Source organism: Anarhichas minor, unplaced genomic scaffold (assembly GCF_050575085.1).
Source record: "Anarhichas minor isolate MPS153535 unplaced genomic scaffold, ASM5057508v1 ptg000030l, whole genome shotgun sequence".
In the NCBI taxonomy this organism is placed as follows: domain Eukaryota; kingdom Metazoa; phylum Chordata; class Actinopteri; order Perciformes; family Anarhichadidae; genus Anarhichas; species Anarhichas minor.
In genome coordinates this window covers 1,109,757-1,123,452 of record NW_027466476.1, presented here as the reverse complement: position 1 = coordinate 1,123,452, position 13,696 = coordinate 1,109,757, and the positions used below count along the sequence as shown (strand labels likewise).

Here is a 13,696-nt window from a genome sequence, read left to right as displayed (position 1 = left end):
AAGAGGGTGCTATGAGCCTATTTCGGAAGCAATGCTTGCTGGGTGAACCTTCTTTGCCTGCACCTGACACCAAAAATCCTTACACTCAACAGATCATTGCTCTATTGTAGCCCAGCCCTCCTCCTTCAGGTTTTGACAGTGGCATTATGTTGCAATGGTTTTACACCTACACCTAATGGATCCGTCCTTCATGTTCTCCATATCTGTCATTCATTTGATTTTCTCCTTTATTTTATTGATTGCATTTGAATCCAGACACTGCAAAAGGAGACTGTAATAGAAATCCCGATGATTGAGCCCATTATAAATCGTATACAGGTCAAGAAGAGTTCCTAAAGAAAGAGCTAATTTACGAATTTATCTTTAACAAAAAAAAGAAGCTTGAAATAAGCTGTTAAGTACATGCATTCTAGTTGAAATATAAGAAAGATGTGCATTTTAAGTGACATGGAGGAGGACACATGGGTATATTATTATTAAAAGATGAAAGCCAGATCAGTGTTTTAGAAAGTTCTCATTTTTTTTTATTGTAATGGAAAAAGTCCCGGAGGAGGAAGATGCCCTTCTCTGTTGGCTTTTTAAGAAAAGTGAAATTAATAGAATTCTTACAGATTTTTTTATGTTTGTTTTATATTTCCTCACTATTACATTTCAGTTTAATCATGTTGAATATATTTTGAGATTGATTCTATTTATTGACATTTTCTTGCTCATTGATGATGATTACAGTAAATGCCTGTTTGAACTACAAAATCAATATTTATATCTTCTCAGTGATATTTTTGTCAAATTTTAAGTATTTTCTAATTAAGCTTTTAAATTTAATAAAAAGATGACCATCGACATGCACTAAATGCTGATGTATTATATTATTTATTAAATATAGAATTGTCAGATATACTGTAAATCTAAATCATATTTAAAGTGTTTAAAGTAGTTTTATTGTATGTTTTATCAAGCAGCTTTTCTAATGTAAAGTTGACATGGCAATACACAGTTGCCAGTATACCAAACTTAGGGTGCCTTTTGGGCATGGATGGACTATGTGGGGACTGAAGTGAATCAGAAATCTGTGAAATTTCTCATTTTTTTTGTTTTTTTCCCTAATCATGGAGCCCCTAATATCTGTGATTATTTTGGCTTTTAAATCCACTCGTAGACCTTTGTTGCTCTCTTTAAACACATCTGATGTACAGATTGGGGGGAATGTTGATATTGGTAGACTGTACCATTGCTTGTGTGGACGTTTAAATCCACTGAAAAACATAAAAAGATATCGTTGAAAATTATAGTTTCATAGCTGAAGAAAAAAGTCTATTTGCACATAAATCTGAGACATAAGGGTTTGAATATAGCATGAATTTGTATAATTTGACTTATCTCTGTATTATAACCAAATCTGTTTGATGATCCACACTGTTCATACGCCTACTAACGCTGAACCAAACCCTAAACCTTAAAAGGAGTACTCCAGTGATTTAGCACTGCACCTGCTCACAGTTGGGGGACTTTCTAGAAACGGACGTTTAGTCCGCAGTATGGATCAAGTTTCAAAAACACTGAATCCTACAATTCCCATGGTGCAACTCAAAAGCATCTTTTGACAGACCTTCCGTGACTGTTAAATCATCTCATCTTTCAAACCCCTTGCTCCCATTTAATAACACAAGTTGTCTGTGAAATATTTGGTATGTGTCAAGCTTGACTGAACATAACGCCGATGACATCGTCAGAGTTATTTTCTTAGACTTCAGAAAGCTCCCTTTAGAGCTACAAACGACATACACACTGTGTTCATAGGCTGAACGGTAAACCTCCATGACCAGTAAACTGACCTTTATTTGTCAAATTGGTGGAGTGCCCCTTTAACCCAGCAATTACAACACCCACATAAATTACATTCATGTGGGTTGGACAGATCGGGGAGTAACACACTTGAAATACCTATAAGATGGCAAATGGGATGTTGTGGTCCGTCGGTACATACAAAGGATAAGATTAGCAATTTCCTCAACAAATACATAGTGTGCAGTATGTTTAAGAGGTGAACGATTGACCCCAAGTCAATGCTCAGGGACAACATTACCCCAGTGATGCAAGGTAGTAAGATTATCATGCTGGAATGAAAGATGGAAACAAAAAGAGAAATAGAGAGATTTGGATTTGTCTGCAGCAGAAAGCTTCTTATATAATCACTGTGCTTTACGTCTTCGGGACATCAATATTTGTTGTGTCTTATGTCTTCAGAAATGGCAATACAACATGAAGGAATGCCTTCATGCTATATTGACTAACTTTGTTCACTCACAGGAGTTTAAGTTCCTAAAAATCCAAACAACTATAGATTTGCGTATCGTTAGAGAGGGCTTTGGTCCCTCGCAAGCTGAAACAAACCAAACTTTGCCAAACCAAATGGAAACGAGCTGAGTCGCGCTCCACAGACAGTCGTACAGCTCAACTCAGATATACATGGCTAACGATGAAAACAGACTGTGGCAGACTGAAAAGTGTAGGCCCTCCTATTTGACCGACTGTGATACGGAATCAAAATATTATTTTTAAATGTCTTTGTCCTTGCAGTAAGGAATACGAGACAACATATCCTTTCATGGCACTACTAAACTTGTGTGCACATGATACTATTATTCGTTTTATGGTATGTTGACATGGCTGGGAGGTTGATAGGAGGTGTGTGCATGTGTTGGTGCTTGCGTGCTTGTACATTACCTGCGCGTGAACCTGGAGATATAAATGACACCAGTAACAGGGAGGCATCACAACACAACACAACATAGTCTCAGTGTACAGTATTTTTTAAATATTTTGCTATACTGTATCTCATGAGCATATGATGGTAATCAACAGATCTGCTTCCCTCCTATGACTATGATTGGACATTCCTTTACCTTTATGTTGCTAAAAGACTGTCCAATCCCTTACCTGTCAACTACATACCAAGGCCTGGTCTTAAGTTAGAAGGTTAATCATTATGACTCGTAAGCTAAAGACAGTTTCACGCACGTTTTTTCTGCAATAATTGCTGATGTGCTTCTACAATTAAAAGGGACTTATCCCCCTACTGGTCACACTTTATTTAATGTCCTTCAAATGCATGCAGTTCTTCCACTCAGAGTGTACAGAGACGACCTGTAAAGGTGATCGAAAGAACGATAGAGAGAGAGATTATAATATGAAATCAAAGTAGTGAGTATTTGGATGCAAATACAAATCTGTATTCTTCAATGTGAATAGGATCATGTCTGGCATGCATTGTTAAATAAAAAATTAAATAGATTGGTACTCCGTGTCTTGCCTGTTTTTACTTCACCATGATCTTTAACCACTCAGATGACAACAAGACTGATGCTTTTCATGTGTAGGTCAGATGTCTAGTGCAGTCATGTCAGTTTTAGCAGGTTACAGTATTGACAAAAAGACAAGCAGAGCATGTGGTCTGTCATTTTTATGCCTCTGCAGCGGCACCAGCTGTGGCCCGAGGATTTGTGGTTTTTGTGTTGTCGTCCGGTCTGGACGAAATTTCTTCAAATTTGGCACAAATGTCTATCTGGACTCAAGGATGAACTAATCAGAATGTGGTGATCAAAGTTCACTGTGACCTTACAAAACATGTTAGTGGCAATGACTCAGAAATTGATTTGCTAATTATGATAATTTATCTCAGATGTCTAAAAGGATAAAACGATGAAGTGATGACATTTTAGACAGACATGGATGTAAACGCCAACATGAGTGGTTGGCTGAGGCATATATCCGCAAACCAGTAATTGTAGTTTAAAACGTGTCCCCCCATGAGTCACAACCACTGCTTTGAATCAGTCCCATGAGGAAGAAACTCTTAATGTGATGTGTTGTAAAATGTGCAATTTGTATAATTCATATATAACATTTTATCAAAACAATTGTCACTTTTTTATATATCGTTTAGAAATGATTGTTTATACACATGTTAAAAAAGAAAATTTGAAAGGTTTTGACTTAAATGTCGAGTAGAGTGGACCAAACAGCAAAGATCTCAATCTCAACAATGTCAGGTCAGAAAAATATATTATTTCTAATTGGACTGTAATATTTGTAGCACAGAATAAAATCCACAAATATGTAGTATGATCAACAAATATTTAAATATCCACAAAGGTGTATTTTTTCATTTGTGTAACGTTATATACATACAAATACAGAGCGATTTGAAAATATGCATAATTTACTCTGTAAATACATATTTAAATTATGCATAAAAATGTTAAGTGGTTTATAGATAGATAGATATATACTTTATTCATCCCCAGGGGGAAATTTGTAAATACGCATACACATACAAACATATGCATTTGTGGATCCATTTGTACATGTGAAATTACTTTTGCACATTTGTGGATCGCTTCCTGTATGTTTTGGGTCACGTGACTACCCTCTTTTTTAACGTAATTTTGTCCAATTTGTAGCCTTACCATAGACTAGGTTTTTTGCAGATGACGTCACACATCGGCGTGCTTCCCAGATGGAGGGCAGGTAACTGAATACAGGTTCAATAGTGCAGCAATGATGCTTATGGTTTGCGCTGTTTACGGCTGTTCCAACCGAACAGATCGGGGACAAATCAAGAGCTACTTTTGAGTCCCGAAAATAGTTTTACAGAAACGTGAGAAATTAAAAAAAATCATTATATATATATATATATATATCTCAATAAACCCCCAACAGAGGAGGAAACTAGGACTTCCAGTCTGGCCTGTGGGCTCGTGGGGGCAGTGCCATACAAAGAGGGTGGAGATATAAATATAATGGGGGAGGTCAATGGTGGTGCGTCAGACTCATTTCATACTCCGCACGTGGAAGGGAACATTCTGTACTTAGATAATGCACACGCCCCCTCCTTCTCTCTGTTACACCACACGGCCCTCCTTCTCTGTTTCATCACACGCATGCACAGACAAAAACAACAACAACTTCAGCTTTGACACAATCACCATATCATGTCAACATATCAACATGACCCAAAAACGCCGTGCACTCTTGAACTCTCACACTGTTGTGAGAAGGGGAGCAGCAGCCGCAGAGACACCCCCTCTTCTATGGAATTGTTTACAGCTCCACTGTAGGAGGAGCTGGAGGGCGGCTGCAGGCTAAACGTGTCCGGCCAAGTTGCTTTTTTTCAACAGGTTTTTTTCTTGGAAATGTGGATGTTCTGCCAATGAATCGAACAAAGTGGAGGCGGAGTTCCATTGCGGGGCGATCTGGGGAGAGGGCGAAACCTCCCTGCAGTGTTTGGGCTTATATAGCGTCTGTTGTGCTCAAAAAGGGACTTTGTGTTATTGCTCTTGCAGTCTTCTTGAACATTTCCTTCTGCACAAGTTGTTTCCCATACCGTGCGATCATTGGAGTATTCACGATAAACTCGTTTTTAAGCAATGAGTCACTGCTGCATTACAGACAAGATGTAACCTCAGCTGAAGGGGATAGCCTATTTTTGCAATTTAAGAGGTGTGGCACTGTTGTGAAATGTTACTACAACAGTATCGAGGCCACATCAACAAACATCATGATTTATCTTTGAGAGAAGCACAGGGGCCCAGGCATAGGAGGAGAGCAGTGCAGGAAAACACCTCAGTGTCATGACTTAGTCTGAGTTACTCCATTCTGATGTAAACAGCCCCAAGGGAATAGCCTGTTTCCAAATAGCAGATCATGCCAGGGAAAAACTGTCCAGAGGCAGTGTTTCTCAATGCCAGCAAGGCCAAGGCTCTGTGTGATTTTCTAGGAACTTTAATCATGAATGGATCACCCACTGCACTGGATGCACTCTTTTTTTTCTTTTGAAGCTGAGTCGTGTTACACTTTCGACTGGACTTTGTACATTACTCTCTTGCAGAGTATAGATACACATATTATGTATGTTTGTATGCAACAACACAGACTAGAAGTGCTGAGGAACAGAGAAAAGTGCAGACTGTGACGCAGACACAGAGTAGTTACAAGGGCATTATGGCAAGCCGTGACCACGTTTTCAACGTACATAATCTACTCTGCTTATACAACCTGATAACCTTTCATGTGGAATAGGTAGATTACTGTTAGTAATCATAATATATGTGATTATATAGTTATCTGTTGTAACATTCATGCTTCTCTATGACTGTTGATATTAAACATAATATTTAACAAAGAACCTATACAATGAGGATGGACGTGTTATAGTGTGTTATGCAGGTATCTACACTACACATTTCTGCACATTATGCAAAAAAAGTGCTAATAAAATGTATTTTAAATTAGCTCTTATTCAAATTGACAGTTTGACTTGGGCAACTTCACACAAAAACAAATTGGCAGTGTCTCTATGAGAGAAATGAAGAGAATGCATTGATTACAATACCAGCTGACTGTTACCAGGTTACACAGTTTATACAATTTTACATAAAAATGTCTTACATCGGTTTCCGTCATAACATTTTCTCACATCTGTTTCTCTTATCTCTTGCAAGAAAGACAAAAAACTCTGTTACACACTGCCAGCATAAACGGACTATGTGCACAGAGTCAAGTGAGTTCATGGCATTGAATAGTTCAAGTGTAAAGCTTCGAGGGGCAGGTGAGGACTGCACTCATTTAGGATCAGACCATGGTTGTGTAACTGGGAGACAAAGTGAGACCTGTCCACAGCTATAACATTGTGGGCCACAGTGGCTGGGTCGCATTACATCCAAGAAAACAAAAAACATCTCTCTTTATTACACACATTTATATACTGATCTCTGGTTGGATTATGGTAACCTAACAATAGACCTGGGAATGTTATGAGGGCCAGATTATACATAAGGATTCATACAAGTGCTTGAAACAAGTAAGAAATCACGACTAATTGTCACTGAATTTGTGGACCACAGATAATCTTACACAATTTCTTACAAATAGACCGACTGGTGTAACAGCTGCATTAATGTGTGCCTCGTATCTAAACTGCTTACATGGTTTGACCTTCACTGATTGTTAACGGCAGTGCAATTAGCTTTGCAGCTGTAGGCGGGGCATCCAACAACACCAACCACCACTGGCTTCCTTAGAAACAACCAAACATCGAACTGCAGTCTCCAAACACAAAGCAACAATTAGCTACTTGCAAACGTCGGTGCAGCCCGTGATATGATGTTGCCGTGCATCTAATTTCTCCTCCTGAAAAATGTAAATAGTGGCTTCATACGTCTGTGTCTTTTTTCTTGCATACAATGCATGTCCATTTCGAGCAAATCCCCGTGATATTGTTGCATCAAAATGTGACTCTATTAATTATTCCCCCAACAAGTAGCTTTACAAATATGACAGTGGCGCACTTGTATACAAACTCAGGAGTTTCGCAATAACATGCTCTCTGGGGGCGTGCAACGAGGACGTTTGAACTCAGCTACCTCGTTGTAATGTTGCATTCAAGTGCCTCTCCAAAGCGTCTTACATATGACTCGTATTGGAAGCCTGCAGTACCTGAACGCAACTTCAGTCCGGTCCTGCCCTCTTTTCAGCAATCCCAGCCTGTGATTGATCCAGTGTTTCATCACTCACTCCAGTGAATGGGCAACTCCTTAACGCGAGTCATGTTTCCTCTCAGCCAATCGCAGCACCGCATTGTGATGACACCGTGGGATTCCGCGAAATTGTTTCTTGGAGTTGAGAGAATTGCAGCCCACAGTATAATAGGACAACTTGACGCATGTGTCGGAGCACACAGAAGGACGGAATATACGCAGGCACTGTAAGCTCAGTCGATTAACGGGGTGTTTTATTGATCTGGCTTTTAGAAAAAAAAAAGGATCTAGATGGAGGAGGAGAGAGGAAGAAATTCAAACTGATATCTTTGCTGTAGGTGTGTTTATTTATCCGCCCTGCAACCTCCACAATAAAACGCAGCCTTTGCGGAATAGTCACTTTGAAGACGACACGTGTGGATGCTTAACCACATTTACCCTTGGATGGCTGCGGATTACTTAATGGCATCCACATTGTCTGATTGTTTTTGAAAAGCCTCTACAGCTACTGTATCTAGCCTACGTTGTTCCTTTTCTCCACCCGGACCTGCTGTATCGTGATGTCAGAGGTTGATCTCTCTGCAGACTGTGACCTCAGCCGACCACCGGAGCGGGCAGAGGACATGTTGAAAGAGAACCAAGAGAACAGGACTTTAATGATGGTGGCAATGATTTTATTGGACTTAAACAAATGCAACCCAAACGCTGTCAGCCCTGGAGACAGCATATGTCTCGGGGGCAGCGACGCGGGTGCGCTGGAGAAGGTGGAGCGGGGAAGCTGCCGGTCTAGCGCTGTACCCAAACAGTCCCGGAGCAAGAAGGCGGTGGCGAGACAGGAGTTTTGTGAGAAGAGACACTGCTGTCCTTTTACTGGCTGTGGGAAGATGTACGGCAAGTCGTCCCACCTCAAAGCCCACTTAAGGGTCCATACCGGTAAGTGGAGGCTCTACTGGAGGCTGACAATTATGGGCTCGATTCTGTTGACGACAGCGAAACCGCTCTGCGTCACGTCTGCTGTGAATTGTTTTCAGACGCAACTTTGACATCACTGTTCAATCTGTGATGCAATTTCTTGCACTTCACGTTTGCATGAAAATAAAAGTTACAGAACAGTCTGTCAACAATTTAGCAAGATAAAATATAATTATATAATTTATCAACGAATGGTTGCCCGCAGTCCATGCTGTGTCTGTGTAATGTGACATAAGGAGTGTAAGTGAGACACCACATGTTCCTGCAAATGAATAACCCACTATATGGAAGGTGGTCCCATGAATTTGCCACCGCTGGAGATGTGACTGACCCATAACGGGCTGAACGGGGGTGGTAAGAGGCTTGTATGTCACACACGAATGCGATCTGGGAACACCACGTGCTGCCGCCTATATTTGGGATGCATGGTAGATTGTTGAAGTGTGATAAATCCTCCTGGTACACAATGATTATGTTTTCAAAATAATGCCTCAAATGTGTATTCTATGAATCGCGTTATTTACATATGGTTTGGGGCATCACAAATATTGTAATAGTAGCGCATAATGTTTGTCTATAGCTGGATTTTGATTCACATGCAGGTCACTGCGACACTGTTGCCTCCGCATGTTCTTGTCCGATGATAACCCTCCATGCGCCAGCATTTCCTCATACGTCATCCTCCTCCACGCCCGTCATGTGGGGTTGTAAACAAGGGTAGACATGTGGTTCAACGGAGCACATGTTGGAGGAGGAGGAGGAGGAGGAGGAGGAGGGGGGCAACAATCTTTATTTCTTTATTCACGAGGCTCTTACCATGACGCATCATTATGGCCCGAGCACCGACGTAGTCGGAGCGGAGGACCCATTGTTATTCTAATCTGTATTATTATTATTATCGCGTGTGTTTCGTCGCAAAAAAAGGAGGTGCTTGGGATACTGGAACACTTTTGAAATGTGGCATGCAAGCCAGGTTCGATAGCGCCCCCTATTGAGTAGCCCCAACATTGGGTTTCACTCAGCTGTATGAAATTTGGTAGGTATGTGGAACTTTTGAAATGAGATGATTCAGAAAATGTTTCATACAGATTTTCAGGGCAAAAAAGCATTACGTCACTTTTGGTTCTTAGAGAACCTGCTTTAAACATTTGTAAATATAATGGATTTTGCAATTCTTTTTTTTTTTTTTTACACACAACAATGGGGTTTATGGGTCCCCAAACAATGAGAGAGAAAAGCCAAAATCAGCAAACCCACAGGGCTTAGAGTTGAAAATATATGCAGTTAAAAGTGGTAATCCACAATTCGTGTGTGTGTGTGTGCGTTTCCCCAGGTGAGCGCCCCTTCGAGTGTACCTGGTCAGCATGTGGCAAGAAGTTCTCCAGATCAGACGAGCTGACGCGTCACTACCGCACACACACTGGCGAGAAGCGCTTCAACTGTCCGATGTGTGACAAGTGCTTCATCAGGAGCGACCATCTGACTAAACATGCCCGGCGACACGCAGGCTTCCATCCCAGCATGCTTCAGGGCTCCAGTGTGGCCAAAAGATGCCGCTACTCTGTGTCCCTGTCCTCATGTGACTCTGGAAACCAAAGCCCTGTCGGGGTGTGAGACACACCGACTCACACCACTATACATACAGGATATACATAAACATAGACACACCATACATGTGGTGTCTGTACCTTTATCAACTCAACCAGCCAGAGCACTATTTAATCAGGTTTTCTATGCATGTAACAATGTGCATCAGCAAACAGAAACACACTTGAACCTGAATGTAATCAACCTAGAACTAGAGCTCTCTTATTCCCTAATGTGATTGGAATTTATTCAGGGTTTACGTCATCTGACACACAGGTTCTAGTTGCTTACCAATTTGTGATTATTTAACTTTGTGTTGTGTGCTTTTTTTTTTCCACTGGAAGAATCTAAAATCCTGGAGGCATTTGTGTACATATATAGTTTTCATTAACACTTCATGAGTTCACTTTCCATCACAGACTTCATTTGCAGGCGAAGGAACAACAATAAAACAAATCATTACTTAGATATTCCTAGTGGGTTAAGATGTTTTGGGAATAGTCTTTTAGTAATTAGTATTTCACGTATACATACTATGAACAGTTACTCGCCACTCCAGGACGAAGCAAATGTACAGTATAGCAGTGTTATCATGTAAATAGATTAAACAGATTAACTTTCAGATGGATGATATACTGTAGTTATTGGAGAGTTATAAGACAAAGTTATATTGTAGAGACAGACACAGCTTGGGTATTTCATTTTGTATATTTGGCTAAGGACTTAGTAAATGAGGTATACTGTGAGCTTGTAGGTATAGTTTGTACAGTTGTTTCTTGTGTTGAAATGGCGTTGCATAATGATATAGTTGCAAATAATTGACCATAAGCCATAAGAAAATTGCAGTTTAATACATTTACCCCCCCACCCCACCCCCATCGTTGCTTTTTCAGGCTTGAACTATGTCAATAGTGCAGGGGTCAACAAAACAGGGTACCGCCTTTAAAAGATAACTTTTACTTGCATTGGAAATACGTTTCGATGTTAAGACCATGACGACTCATGTTTAGTTAAAGTTTGTAGAGTTTTGTGCCTTTTGAAGGGTTCTGCAGCAGAGATGAATTTCTACATTTTCAACCTTTGGAAATACCACCTGAATGAACATCGACAGATTATTTTGGATATCAATGACTTTTATGCCAACAGTGCCAGTTGCTGTACATTGAAACTTACTTTTGTTTACTCTGTATCTGGACTGCATTTTATCAGGGAATAATGTGACGCATGGGATGTTCAGTTAATGCTACACCCCCTAGTGGTAATATGGAAGCACAACATTTCTCACAAATAGTCAAAAAAACATTTAATTTTATGTCCTCGCATTTTGAGGCAGGCTCTGTTGATTAGTTTGATGGTGAATCAGTTAATTCCATGTAGCATATTTGTATGTATTTGTTAAATACAATGTATTTTTTATTTGACTGTTAATCTTTTAGAATATTAATAATAGTATGCGAGGTCTTATTCATCCACTATATGAGCTATAAACATTGGTGATGTCATTCATTTTCTTTTTATACTTGCCACATGATGCATTAAAGCGTCCAAATAGAGTAAGCTTGTAGAACACAAACATACATACATATATTTATAAAGTGAAATGCTGTATTTCTTCTCTGGCAGTATGACAACTGTGATTAGATGTTGGTGCTTCTCAGGTTAAGCCCTCATGATGCTACTGCACTGTAATCAGGAACTGTCAACGCAGACCCCATGCTATTGCAATAGACATAGCTGTGTAATGATTACTGTTCAAAAGATTTATCATTAAAATAGTTTTTCTTTCTAAACATTTCCTCATTATTTCCGTCTCTCATCCCACACTGTATACTTCACACCGTTTGTTAATAAATAGGTGCTCTTCTTTAATGCTGATGAAATACTGCAAAAAAGCTATATCAACCTGCTAAGTTAGAACCAGGAGTGCTCCATTAGCTTCGTGTTTATTTATTGTTTTCATACACCGCACTTAATAACATTGTTAAATACTGTAATGGAAGTGTTTACATTACAAGAAATTCATTTAAAAAAGGAAAACCAAAGAAAAACAAGTATCACCCGTGTCTACGTAAAAAAAAAAGAATAACTTCATAGACAGCAAACGATCTTCAAGTAAACTAAATTATCAAGATGGCAATAAATACACACATATTTCAAATTTCTCTGTACTTAAGGCATAATCTAATTGCAAATTATCAGCTGGTTTAAGGGAGGGATCGGTCGTACATGAAAGATATTAGTGCTCCAAGTCAATAATCCTCGATGTTACAATAACAAAACTATTTCCAACCCATTAGTCAAAAGAGATTAGAAGATGGTATCTCACTCTTTATGTTGGCATTGTACATCTGTATGCATGCATATGCATATATGTGTGTGTGTGTTTGTGTAAAAGATGAGAAAGGGTAAATCTTTCTACTGTCTGAAACGTGTGCTTGCTTGATGATTTGTGGCGTCACAACAGAAATGAGAAGGAAGGAGTGTCCACTGATCAAGGAAAGATTTAGGGGGGGATCACAGCAGAGTGTGCTGAAAAATCAATCTAGAGGCCCCCACCGTCTATTTGGCCTTGATAATATATCAATCGTGTGAGCATCATGTGTTAGAGGGTTGTTGCAACAATATATAATCTTCCCTTTTTGACACAGTTCATATCAGATAAGACACTGTCATTGCTATGCAGGAAAGAGTAAACAGATATGGGCCCAACTAAAAATAAAACAAAAATGTGCAAATTCAAAACAATACAAGTCCACAACAGTGCCACTTGTAGTGCAACAGTAGCATGTGATTGCACAATAGAAATGGGGCAAAAATCAAGTGTGCAACGAGCCAATTTGTTATTATTTTCCTTTCTATTATTCAGTCCAGAGCTCTCATGCAATTTGTTCATCATACATTCATTACTAAACTCGGTATTGGAGAGAATGCAAAAGTATTGAGGGTGGTGTGAATGAGTGCAACGACCTGGCCTGTGCAACTTAACAACCCTGTACAGTACAATGAATACGGTACTAGATATTCTCTATTTAGGGATACCAAGACCGCAGTCCACACTTCTAAAATATCCCCACGTCAACACACACAATCATACGTATTCCTCAAGCCTAAAAAAGTAAGCATTTAAATAAAAATGAACAAATAAAAAAACCTAGAAAAATGCAACCCAGAATTCAGTAAGGTAAGCAGAACAGTTGAGTCAGCAGTTATGATGGTTGTTATTCTTCAGGGAAATGGAGTTCACTTTATGGCATCAATTGACCTTCTGTTTCATGTCCTCTAATATCAGTGTGTTACATCCCGTTCACCAGAAGAAGGGCTCTCAAACACAAGTGCACGTCCTACCATAGGAGGAAACCACCACTTTTACTCATATTCTAAATACATATTTAATATTTTTAAATGTGTCCCTCGTCCTAGATTTTAAACCAAATACTCTATATGTAAATTTGATTATTTCTCATTGCCATTATCATCATAGCACTTAACTGTCATTACAATACTCTACCAATGCTTCACTGTGGCCAAAGTAAACTCACAGCAGATGAAGATTGGGGGTTATATTGTGTGGAAAGGGGAAGAAGGTCAGAGGGGTGAGG

The 13,696-nt window shown here is 39.5% G+C and overlaps 1 protein-coding gene across 1 annotated transcript; it reads left to right on the top strand.

The window, feature by feature from the left end:
• Positions 1-7,693: 7,693 nt before the first annotated feature.
• klf9 (Kruppel like factor 9) lies at positions 7,694-11,887 on the top strand. The gene is made up of 2 exons (XM_076104572.1): positions 7,694-8,471; positions 9,844-11,887. The coding sequence occupies exons 1-2, from the start codon at positions 8,099-8,101 to the stop codon at positions 10,122-10,124; spliced, it is 654 nt and encodes a 217-aa protein (XP_075960687.1). The 5' UTR covers positions 7,694-8,098; the 3' UTR covers positions 10,125-11,887.
• Positions 11,888-13,696: the final 1,809 nt, after the last annotated feature.